This window comes from Corapipo altera, unplaced genomic scaffold, assembly GCF_003945725.1.
Source record: "Corapipo altera isolate COAL_440 unplaced genomic scaffold, ASM394572v1 78, whole genome shotgun sequence".
NCBI classification, from domain to species: Eukaryota; Metazoa; Chordata; class Aves; order Passeriformes; family Pipridae; genus Corapipo; species Corapipo altera.
Genome location: NW_020884904.1, coordinates 3,613,037 through 3,625,123, shown reverse-complemented (window position 1 = coordinate 3,625,123; position 12,087 = coordinate 3,613,037). Strand labels below are relative to the sequence as shown.

The following is a 12,087-nucleotide window of genomic DNA, read 5'->3' as shown; positions in this document are numbered from 1 at the left end:
GCATTCAGACTCTTAAGACAAGGTGCTCCACGTCTTGTAGGACTTGGCTGCATGCAAACATCCTACTCAAGAAAGATTACTAGCTAGATTTGATAGCAAAGAAAGCAGGATATCAAGAAATTGCAGCTACATCAGGCCAATTAATCACATATATTACAGAAGGTTTAAGGGGTGTTTTTAAATATTTATGTTTCTATTTATTGCTGCTTCTATATTGCACTGTTTCTATATAGTGCAAGCAGACTGAGAAAAAACAAAGTCTCACAAATGGAAAGTGATAGCAGCGTAGGTAACAGAGACTCAGACAGATTCCAGAGGATGTTTCTTTCATAAAAGGAGCTGCAAGCTGTTGTCCTTCAGGTAAAGCAGGGGTGGTCTGCAGGTTCTAAATCACTCTTCAGCAGGGGCTGATCTGGCTCTTACTGGAGGAAACAGAAACTCTCTGGTTACTTACATGAGGAATGGTTGTTTTTGCTGTAGAATAAATTCTGTCTACTAGGTATGATTATATATTGGATAATTATACAAGAGCTCATTCCTTCCACTGCAGAAATTAGTGGCAGAAGTTCTCTAGCTTATGTTCAGCATATCAGACCAGACAAGCACAATAAACCTGACAGTATTAAGAAAGCACTTCAAGATCTTTGGATAAAAATATACTAGGAGAAAAGTCAGCCATCCATACTTCTCCTGGGTTTAGACATAAGATTACACATTCCACAGATACAGTAGTTTGCATCTCTAAACTTCTCCTTATTAAATGCACAGTTGATAACCAAAAAACTGCTAAGAACTCCATGGCCTGTGCTCAGAAATGGTCCAGACCAGTTAAGAGTAACAGGGCAACAGTAAGTTCTCCCTCACAAGTTTTCTGGCATGTGTTTGTTGTCAAATTTCTCTCACCTTTTTTTGTGGAGGTTTTTGCAACAGGGGAAAGTAAAGGAAATCTTTATTACTGGCCAAAGCTCATGTCTGTTTACTAAGCACACATTCTCTCTCTACCCTAATACACGTGGTTTTACCTTTTAAACTGCCAGCTGGCAGATTTTACAAGAGTTATGATATGACAGACTATGGGAAAGGAGCATTCCTAGGCAGCAGGTGAGGCTGGCCAGACCTGTCATTGCCATGATTAGCTTGTAAGAATTATATCCCACTTTTGTTAATAAAAAATGAACAATAAGGAAATAGGGAACGAGCTTGCACTTTAGTAATCTGCCACAAGATTTGACTGCTCTTGCTTTTCCACTTGACCTTGCTACAGGACTAAGGAGCAATTATTTGCTACTAAAACATTGCCACTTATCTCCTATTTAAATTTGCATATTTTAACTTGAGCTGCAAGATCATGCTATGATTTCAGCTACTAGATTAAAGGATCCCTAATACTGTGTTTCTAGGTAGGCACTGAGAGATGGGGACCAGGCTACCTCTCAACTTTGCTGCTAGTTCCTTAAGCCTCGTGACTTCCAAAACAACAGATTCAAATATGAGGACAAGCATCAGTGGTCCTTGAACATCCTGGGTGTAACAGCCCTAAGCTGTGTCTGTCCATGAGGTCTGGGAAATGCTGTTGTTTGTTCTGAAAGCCTTTGCCCTTGAATACAAGTACACTCAGCTCCCCTTTTGCTCCACAAAGTTAACAGAGACATGCCTGTGGGATGACTACCCCAGTATTTACATATTTATGCTCTGTCCTGTATTAGTCAGTGTTTCTGTCGGCAGCCCATAACCTTTGGTCAGGTCTAGGATCCGCCTCGACTTTCTACATTTGTGCTGCAAGACAGATTCCTCCTGTGCTTGGCCAGGGGATGGGAGCTGGCAGAGGGGCACAGAAACATGGAGGGGAGGAAACTCTCATTGATAAGATAGAGTCATCTGTGGCCATCCCTACAGGAGGAAGACCCTGATGTGTAGAAGATTAAGCTGCATTGAAGTTCACTGTCATTCAACATTGCCTCAGCCTCATTCCCTCAGGACTTCCTGAGCTGGCACTGCCACTTAGGAGAAATGCCTGGCCCACCTTCACCTTGAGGTACATTTCCAAGTTTATCCATATGGTTTAGGAGCATAAACCACAGTGCTGTCGACAGAGATTTTTTTTCCCCGAGGCTCATGTTCCTGTTTCACTGAGAAGTAGCTGAAATATCTCATATAAAAACAACATTCATAACAATGAAAAGTTATTTTGTCTTTTACAAGAGCAGGGGCTCTGTAGAAGCCTTTCACAGCCCCAAAAGCTCTAGAAAGGCCACTGAGAGGAATATTGTAGGATTTGGATCCATAGCAAAAGACAAGCCTCATCACTCCCACTGACTCCAGCTGGCATTGGACTGGACCCACATGTGAAATGTAAGCAAAATACCCTCAGAGTCCTTCACAATATAGTGGATTACAGCAAGAGTGGATTTTATTTATAAAAAATGAGGTTATAACACAAGGACATTGGTATGTCCAGGGCCTTCCTTTCCCACTCACCAAACATTTAGGGGAAAAGGCAAAGAGACTGTTCTCACACACATGGATACATCACCTCTTCAGCAAACATGTCCGCAAATTTGTTTCCCCAGCATAAAACTAAAACAAGCAGAGAAATATTTTTCTTCCAGTGTTTGCTTTCTATTTATTTTCTGTTGCTACCTTTGTGCCTGCAGCAGCATCAGTGTTCCTGAGCCCCAGAACCCACCAATTTTGCATCTGCTGCCTTTCAAACCCCAGAGCACGGCACTAGAGCAGCTCTCCCTTTGCAGCTGGAAGTCACAAAACTATTTCAGAGTTGGAGTGAACAGGCAGAATGCGGGAACATAAATAGGGGCTTCCAGCTGGGTCAGGGATTTGAACTGGGATGGGACACACCACCTCAGTCGTGTTTTCAGCAGATTTTTAAGGAATTGGAGCCTTAAGTTACCTTTTTAAGAGTTGTTGTCATTATTATTATTATTATTGTTATTATTATTCCAAGTTTCTTTGTTGTTATCTTTATTTCTCTGTCTTCTTGACTGCTCATAGAAAGCAAAATACTGAAAGGTCACTGGCAGATTCAAATTCATTTTTGAAGGTAAGCAAATAACTGCAGGGATTTATTCACCCAGTTTCAAGCAGAAAAAATATATTATCAACTTACTGATAAAAAACCCCCCAAATCTAACTGCACATATCTATCCAGGGCAATCTCACAGTCCTGTCATTCAAAACTTCACTGTTCCTTTCTCATTGCCAGTTGCATCACTTTCTGTGTTGAAAAGTGAAAATCTCTTCTGTGCAAAGAACAAGGACTATAAATTTTCATATTATGGGCACTATAAGAACGATAAATAACAATTTATCAAATGAATCTCACTTCACTAGGTGTGACTTTCACAAACTTGTATAATGTGTGAACTCATTTATTGCTCAGAGACCTGTTAAAGAGGCAGACACAAAAGCCCATTGCATTGTTTGAAGCCTAAACCTCAACATCATTAATTTCTAAGCTAGTTTCTGGGTACATACAGAATTCAAATCCTTGTAAAATCTTTTTAATTTCCTGCTTTTGTTCTCTCTGGGCACACAGAGTGGACTGGTAAGATATTTCACTTCTTTTTTTTTCCACATTACTGGTAAACTCCTTCAGCTTCAGCCACAAGGCCCATAAACAAAATTCATGTCAGATAAGGCAAATGTTCCAAGATAGACAGTTATTAGCTCAAAGCTAGAGTGTTTCATTTTAGACTTCATCCCCATTTAAACCATGAAAACCTCAGTAAGTATTGAATTTAAATCCACTGTCACTTTCTCCAGGCCCTTGTCAAAGGACTCATTATTAGTTTCTATTTTACAGTACCTCCTATATCCCCATGCTGAGAGGGACCACACTGCATAAAGTAGAGCTGCATACACACACAGAGCAAGAAGCAGCCTCTGTCCTGGGGCGTTTCTGACCCCAGGCAGACCAGACAAAAGGTAAGAAAGAGGTGCTACGTTTACAGCGTTTGTCACTCAGCAGGTCTCTGGGTTCAGAAGGATAGCTCAGGATTCACAAGTCTTAATCCAGGACCTTGTCTACCACATCAGATTTTGTCATCCTCTTATTAAACAAAATGAAGAATATGTATATAATAAAGGGTACATGTGGATATAACAAAGCATATGGATATAAACCTTTTTGTAAGAAAGATTCTATCCTTCTTACAGGAGCAACCACAAAACTTCATAAGCCTCTTGGATCCATCTGAATCCTCTCCTTTCTCAAAGTATGTGCTAATGGCCCCTGATGACTTGCTCTCACACAGAAACATCAGTTCACCAGAGAATCGTTTTTCAGGAGAGCACAATGTTTGGATATGTATTTACTGAAAGGGATCTTATAGATTTCTGGTTGCTGTTGGTCCTGTTGCCCTATTTCCATGTGCCAAAAGGGTGAGCAGCACATTGCCTCTAAGAAGGACTGTTATCCCCTGCTCTAAGGCCTCCAGGACTGGGTAGCTATCAGGAGAAAGGTAATTGCACAGGGGAGATTGAGCTGCTAACTTCCAGCCAGGGCTGCAATGTGTATAAAACCCTGGCTGCCGGATGGAGACCTCGCTCACCACAAGCCCTCAGCATTGGCAACATGACTGCTTTCCATGCCAAGCTGCCTTAAGCCTGTCAAAGTAAGTTTAATTGTTGCTTCTCTTCTCTGCACAGTGCCCAGAAGCATGACACGATATTGGCTAGGCCAGCTGTCCCAGAGGAACACTCCAGGCAGGGAATGGCTGCTGTCTGCTTCCACCCTCATGGCTGAGGATGTCTCCTGCTGCAAGCCATCCCCTTAGTACTGTGCCCATGGCCCACAGGACAGGGCTTGTGGTACTTTGCCAAACTGGGACAACATTACAAAGGAGCAACTGGGAACTCCAAAACAGAGCAACAGTTGGCAGCAGCACAGCAGAGCCCTCACTTCCACTGTACCATTTCTGTGATTTTCCACCCAAATCATTGTGCCATTTGAAGGAATGCAGACCCGTGTCATTCTGAGTTACAGTCAGACTTGTGGGTGCCACTAATTCTGCTAAATGAACAGTAAAATAGAAAGAGACAGAATGTTGTAAGCAAGCGTGCTGTAGAAAAAGAGCCAAAAGGAACACACCAACAGCATTTTCAAAAGCCACCTGCCGCAATATTCATGATGTGACTCACATATCTACTAAAGTACTGCAGAAACCCTGGACTAGTTACACAATTCGCACCAGGAGCTAATGTAAAATTAAGTCATCCCAAATGGTCATTCAGCCTAAGTAACTAAGGGTTATTGACAAGGGAAGGGATGAAATAAAACGTTCCTGTTGTTCTAGACAACAAAAAAGACTGCTAAGGAAGTAACTTTATAACCTGAGAAGGGTCTGCAGCTTTAAGAAATTCTCCCCTAAAGGTTGTAAAGCTTTTACTATGCAAAGTATTTTTGCTATTATATACACTGGCGGCCACTAAGTGCAGCTATTATTTCTGGCGGTCATTCAGAGAAGGTCAGGACTGATAAAGTGTTTAACAGAGTTTGTTTGGGTAGGTCCATCTGTGTTTTTAACCACGCATAAAGTCTTTTGTGTCCTTTTAAAAGATGCTGCATGTTCCTGAGTCTAATAAATTACAGTCTTTATTTTTATTTGCCATCTTTTATTATTTATCATGCCACAGCAAAGAATGTCTTATTTACAGTGTCCACGCTTTTCTATATGGATGCCTGGACACAGGCATCTGAAAAATAGGACAATTCTTTGCTGTGGGGTAGGGGTGCAGCCTACACAGAGCTCCCTCCCTTGGGAAAAGCCATGTAGAGTTGTGACCTGTTGCTCTCGCTCCTTACACCTTGGGGTGAGTTCATGCTTCAGAGGAACCCAGAGGGGAGACTGCAATCAAAGGGCAGGGAAGCAAGAGCTATGTTGAAAGATTGTAGCAAGCAGCCCAAGATGAAGCTATAAAAAAGGAAATGTTTTCAGGACATGTGAGCAGCAGGAAAAGTATCCTAACTAGTTGGGATGGACCATGATAGCATTTTAACACTTCCACTGGATGAGTTTGGCAGTGCAGGATTTGAAACCTAACCCTGTTATAAACTCTCTGTACTTCATGGAGTAAACCAGGGGAACTCTCAGCACCCCACTTCCCTGCCTGGCTGCACTGCATGGCTGCAAGGTGGCACCCTCTGATACTGTTTATGAGTACTCTGTGTCCAAAACTTGAAATGAAATATTGCCAGAACCCCATTGCTTCAAAATGCTGTGCAAACATTTGCTGACTATGAAGCAGGTGCGAATATGTATTTTACAGATGGGAAAGTAAGACAGAACAAACAGCTTCTACCTAGTGATCACTAGCGAATGTGTGCCCCATATTTGTGACACAAATAACTTCCATTAGTGTAAAAAGACATTTAAATTCTACAGTGAGAGGATCCTCACAGCTGACAACCATTCTGTACAGTTCATAAAGCTTCTTGTATCCAGAGGTAGCACTGTCCTGGTTCAGGTCCCTCTGCCACTTACCTGAGCTTATCTGCTACAAAAATCACACGCCGCTCCAACAGGAGAGAAGCGAAGATCCGGATGATCTGACGAACGCTGAGGCACTTGAAAAGGCACTCAAAGTCCACGTGTTCCAGGCGCGAGTCCATGGGCCTCCGCAGCTCAATGACCTGAACACATCCAACAAACATCAGTCAGCATCACTGGTCAGGGCTGACAGTGCCAGGGATGCCCGGCAGCCCAGCCTGGGCCTCTGGCACTGCTCCATGCTTTCCTTTCTCCTTTTGAGGGGACACAGGGAATGAACCTTGTCCCCTTTGGCAAACTGAGGCTGGAGGCAAAGCACTCCACAGAAATGGCATATTGCACAATTCACTATCAAGTCATTCTTCCCAGAATACAGCTGTGTGCATTGCTGTCATTTCTGAGCATATTTCTCCCTTCTAAACATTGTGAGAGACGTAAAACTTGGCTCAGTCAACAGTATGAAACAAGTAACAACTGGAAACACTGGAGCTGGAAGCTTACAGGGTTAAAACAGTCATAAAGACAATGTAAATTTGGTTCTAAGCTTGGCTAGCAATTCATGTTAACATCTAGATAGGAGCCAGGGACCAAACTATAAGGCCAGGCAGAATTTAAACCAAATTTACTCAATTTCCACTTTTCCATGATGCATAATTCACTAAATAATGTTTAAAACCTTTTTTTTCATATATATCTTTTCATATAAAGCTATGTACATATATATATATATATACTTAACTGGGGAGTCAGGACAAGGCCTTAGATGGTGACTTGTGACATCCCTTTAAAGTCTAATTTTCATACTTCATCCATGACCTCAGGCCCTCTCCTTCCTTTTCTCAAAAGTCTTTTGCTTGATTCCTTTATTATATCTTCCTTTTACTCTGCAATTGACATGCTCAGATGTGGAACTTGAAGGCAGAGGACAGAAAAAAGAAGAGGGAAAAATAACATGAAGAGAGTAACAGAAGGAGAAAAATATGAAACGCGAGAGAGCAAACGATGGACTACTGAGGAACTGAGGAAAGAGAAGGGAAAGGGAAAAAGTTGCCCAACTCGAAGTTGTGTTGAAATCTCTGAAGACATATTAACAGGAACATATATACATCTCCTTCTTCCCATATGTCCAAAAATCACCATCACTTTATTGTTTTAGACTACTTTTATGTTTTCATGCACACGATACCATTTTCCACAAGCCTGCCATATCAGGTTTAAACTGGAGTAGGCCTTACAAAATTTCTCAGAAACAGTATTTGTGTACAGATTTGATTTTTTTAAGCCTGAAATACAGAAACATTATGATGCCAGAGTATTGGACACCCATCACTGAGCTGCTGCCCCAAAAAGCAGTAAGAAACAAATTGCAGAGTGACGGTGTACCAGGAATGCCTCCTTGGGAAATGCTGCCTGCCTACCTCTTCCTCATAACCAGGAAAGGTGCCCACCTCCATTCCTTAGCATTGGGATTGCAAGCTCAAATCAAGTTTATGTGCCAAATCACAAAGAGCTTATTTTACTGAAAGACTTCCAACACTAAAATGTTGCTGCGGGGTAGGATGCAATGCAAGTTACGGCAGCTTTTACAAATACCATGGATGTTTTCTGTTGCCTGGCAAAGCCTTCTGCTTCACTCTGCTCATCACAAAGAAATATACTGTCTACTTCCCAATTAATCATCATCTTTGTTTAGGCAAGAGGAGCCACAATGGAAGGACAAGATTCTGTTCCTAATTAAGCCAGTGCATTCCATTTAAATAACGAGTTTGTACTAGCATAACAGAGGGCAAAGCTCAGCCAGAAGAGAATTGTTTGTTTGCTTGGAATTATCTCAATTTTTTGGGGGGGAGAGTTCAGGAGCTTGAGCAGAGAATAGAGAAGTTGCAGATCCATGGTTCCCAGATATATTCACATCAAAAAAAGAATTCTCAGATCTTTCCACTGTTACTCCAATCACCCTTTCAGCTGTTGCCTCTCCAGAAGAAATGCTTGTAACTTTAACATGCCTTGAAAGTCACTTACACAAGGAACCCTTTACATTTCATACCAACTGGCATTACAGGCCCGCTCCACTGAAGTCTGTGGTCTGACATTTTAAAAAAAAATATGATTTAATGTAAAAATAGTAAAAGCACTGTAAAACTAACCCTAAGGAGTGCAAAATAACCCTTAAATGGGATTTTTTTTTTAACTGCTTTCACTAACTGGGACAAATTCTATTCCTATCTTCACTAATGTATCCCCTCTATATGCTTCCTCATCTGAGTGGAGCTACTGTATGCTTACATCAGGGCATGCAAAGAGCAAAATTTGACACAGTTAATGTCTGGTAAGCCTCAAGTTACAAAAACTTTTCATTGATATTGCCATTTTCCAGTAAGGCATATGTTGTATAATGGTAGGTTTCTAGCTACTTGTGTCAGTAATAAAAAGAAATTATATCTATTGTATGTATGTGCACACATGCACAAAAAAACTTTTACATGACACGCTTTTCTTTGAGGGCCAGTTAAAGGATATTTATTACCAAAAAGAGCCATTTAAATGCTGCTGGTCACTCCTACCAAGGCCAGGACCAGCAGTAATGAGTTTTGAAATAGCAACCAGCTGCTGAACTGCTCAAGTACAGACAGCATGGGAAACTCACATTTGCCTGTTATCACTGTGATAAAGTCCAGCAATGCTGTAGTCTGTGAACTACACTAGGCCAGGCCATACTGGGACATTTGTGTTTTGGGGGTTTTTTGCCCAACCTACTAATAAACATAAAATAATAAATAAATAACAATAAATTGGCTTATAATCTAGCATTAGCATATCAACACTGGTGCAATTCCTCCACTGCTCAGTTTGAGGGTGTGCCACCTCACATCCCTGCAGTATCTGTATGTCTCCCTCCTGTTCTTCTTTTGCTGTTTAATACTGGAGTGGTAAGGGGGAAGACTTTTAATGTTTGCAGTTGCTTTTTACCTCATTTCCAGCTCCAGGCAGAAAAGTTTTGACTTTGATTGTCTTTCCAGGTGCAGGAAAAGGAGATTCCATCAGACTTCTCATAAATGGATAAACCAGGGCAGCAGATATTCCCCTTCTCCTTTCAACCTCATCCAGGATCTAATTCATTAGTAAGACATAAGAGAGAAAGAAACAGAACCTGTCAGCATCACATACACTTTTGAAGTATCTCCTAACTCACATGTGCCTAAACATGTGGTACATCTAAGTTTAATTCTCCTCTGCCATGCATTTCTTCACTACTGTCAAGGCCAGGGGGTTGGATCATACCCCAAAAATGATGAATTTTTCAGTTACGAAATAGAGCCTGTTTGTGAATGCAGTTAACACAGACTCAATGAAGAATGAACAAATCTGGAAAGGAGAAAGAAGACTCAGCATGACAAAAGGGATCTATATTGCTGGGATTTAGCCTGAATAACAGGGTGAACTGAAGGAGAGAAAGATGAAGACAAATCGCATGATCACAGGGAAGGTCATGTCTCAGTAGTACATCTTGAAATTTGTATTAAGGAGAAACACTTTCTTCTACCCTGGGCATCCCTTCCATTTCAACTGAGATGGCAGGAAAAAGACAGAGCATCAAGAAAAGCAATGCTGCCACACTATGATAGAGGTCTACCAGGAAAGAGCTCCTGAAAGGGTGTCAGCAGTGGCTGTCATGTCACAGTCTGTGCTGAGCTGGAGAGACACGAGCAGCTCATGAAGCCTGCCCAGCTGTTCACACTGGGTGCCTGCATTATGGTCATTTTCTGTTTGACATAGTGCAGAGCAGGCAAGCTAATTTTGAAATAGGCAGATGGAACTTCTTAGAGAGAAGACTATTATTTTCTTCTCTCTTTGGTCACATGGGCCAACATAAATTAGATCACAGCTAAGTTTTCCCACTAGGCAGACCATATAGATGATAAACCTAAAGATGAGAAAGCAAGTTTCAAAGCAGTTAGTGGTTTGACCTGAAATGGTGATCTTTTAACCACCACTCAAGAGCAAAAGGTCATATAAAAGTTAGTGGGTCTGAGCCAGGCATTTGCTCTTGTTTCTCTTGGAAATTATTTTCACTGGAACAGAACATTAAAAGATACTTAAGCACAAGCTGGTGAATTGCAATGGTAGCTGGTGACACCAAATGCCAACAGAGGCATTCGCTAGCGCAGTTTCCCCTTTCTCCTTGCAACACAGTAAAGGCCCCTATATATGTAACTTGCATTCAAGTCCATGGAAGTGGCAGATAACCAAAAATGAGAACATGAATTGCAGCATAACTATCCTCACCAAACAAAACCAGTTGCCCAAATGGGATGCAGTAGTGAACCAGGGCTGTGCCCCAGCTTCCTCGGTGCTCCTGCACCCTGTCAGCACACAGCTGTAATGTGCCCAATACCCATCTCCTTTCCTGCAGTCACTGTTTGATGTTTCAGTTGCTGGAGTTGGGGGGTCATGTGTGTGTCATATGCCTGCCCCAACAACCTTCGCAATACAAATAAAGAGGAGTATTTAAACCAAATAGAAGTTGAACAGATATAAAAGAGATCTCAAGAGATAAAACGGTTAAAAATATTTTTTGAAACTATGACCAAATGAACTGGTTGGAAGTTAAGATATCTGTGGTTCTCGAGTCTGTCTTAGCAATAGGTATTACAAGAGTGAGCGAGCATAAAAGGAAGATGTGGATGATGAAAATAATGCAGGATTATCAGAAATAGGATGAAAACCACTTTAAAACAGAGGAATGCTTTTGCTTTTCTGATAAATAATATCCAAGATTTAATAACCTGTGGTCTTTCATCGCCCATATTTTACTGTAAAGACAACTATTCCTTGTTTTGACTAATTCAGAAAAATGCACCATCATGACTTTTTTCCTCTTTTCACCAGATTTATCATCTAAGGACAACCAAGGTTCCTCTTACCAATCTGAACAAAGAGTGTCTCACTTTTCAAGAACTTGTGTGTCCATCCACACCACATCTGTCTTCAAAACCAACAGGGACACTAAGGCTCAAGCGCTTCCTCCTTCATTTAACAACTATTTCCTCCAACCCCTTTCCAAATGTGGTTCTTGGAGCATGTGCTAGGGAGCCATGCTAAACCCAGCCCCGGGCTGGGGTCAGCCCTGTGTGCCCAACACCCTGTTCCCACCCTGGCTGTGCCGCTGGGAGGTGACCAGCCCTCTGCAGGACAGCACTGCTGTGGCCAGACCCCAGGGGGAATGGGGCCTTTCTGTGGCCCAGCCCCGCCACAAACCCAGGAGTTGAAAAAGAGCACAGATGTGTTACAGCCCCATTCAGGATCCAGTATGGAACTGAGAGGGAGCTTTCCTTCCTGCGCACACCAAGAACTCCAGACACACAGGGCCCACCTGCCACAGTGCCTAGGAACAGCCCCTGCTGAAGCCACTGGAGTTACACTCACCCATCAGCCTTGGAGTCATTTTGGCTGAATGACCAGACACTTTTTCTCAAGTTACAGACTGAACTGGAAAAGCAGATTATTTGCAATTTTTGTGCAATGACGTTCCTTGTCTGACCTTACACCTCAGCTACAGTGATACTTGGTTGTAAGGAAG

At 42.0% G+C, this 12,087-nt stretch overlaps 1 protein-coding gene across 9 annotated transcripts in view; it reads right to left on the bottom strand.

Annotated features, from left to right (window-relative positions):
* The window catches only part of ST5 (suppression of tumorigenicity 5), a 172,313-nt gene that overhangs the window by 18,720 nt on the left and 141,506 nt on the right, over window positions 1-12,087 (bottom strand). For 8 of the 9 annotated variants that reach the window (XM_027651048.1, XM_027651049.1, XM_027651053.1 and 5 more), the window contains 2 exons: window positions 9,477-9,617; window positions 6,501-6,649 (listed from right to left, as the gene is read on the bottom strand). In XM_027651048.1, coding sequence (XP_027506849.1) covers window positions 6,501-6,649; window positions 9,477-9,617 — 290 coding nt within the window. Of the gene's footprint in view, window positions 1-6,500; window positions 6,650-6,713; window positions 7,418-9,476; window positions 9,618-12,087 lie in introns of those variants that run through there. The other variant, XM_027651050.1, reaches the window with a different exon arrangement.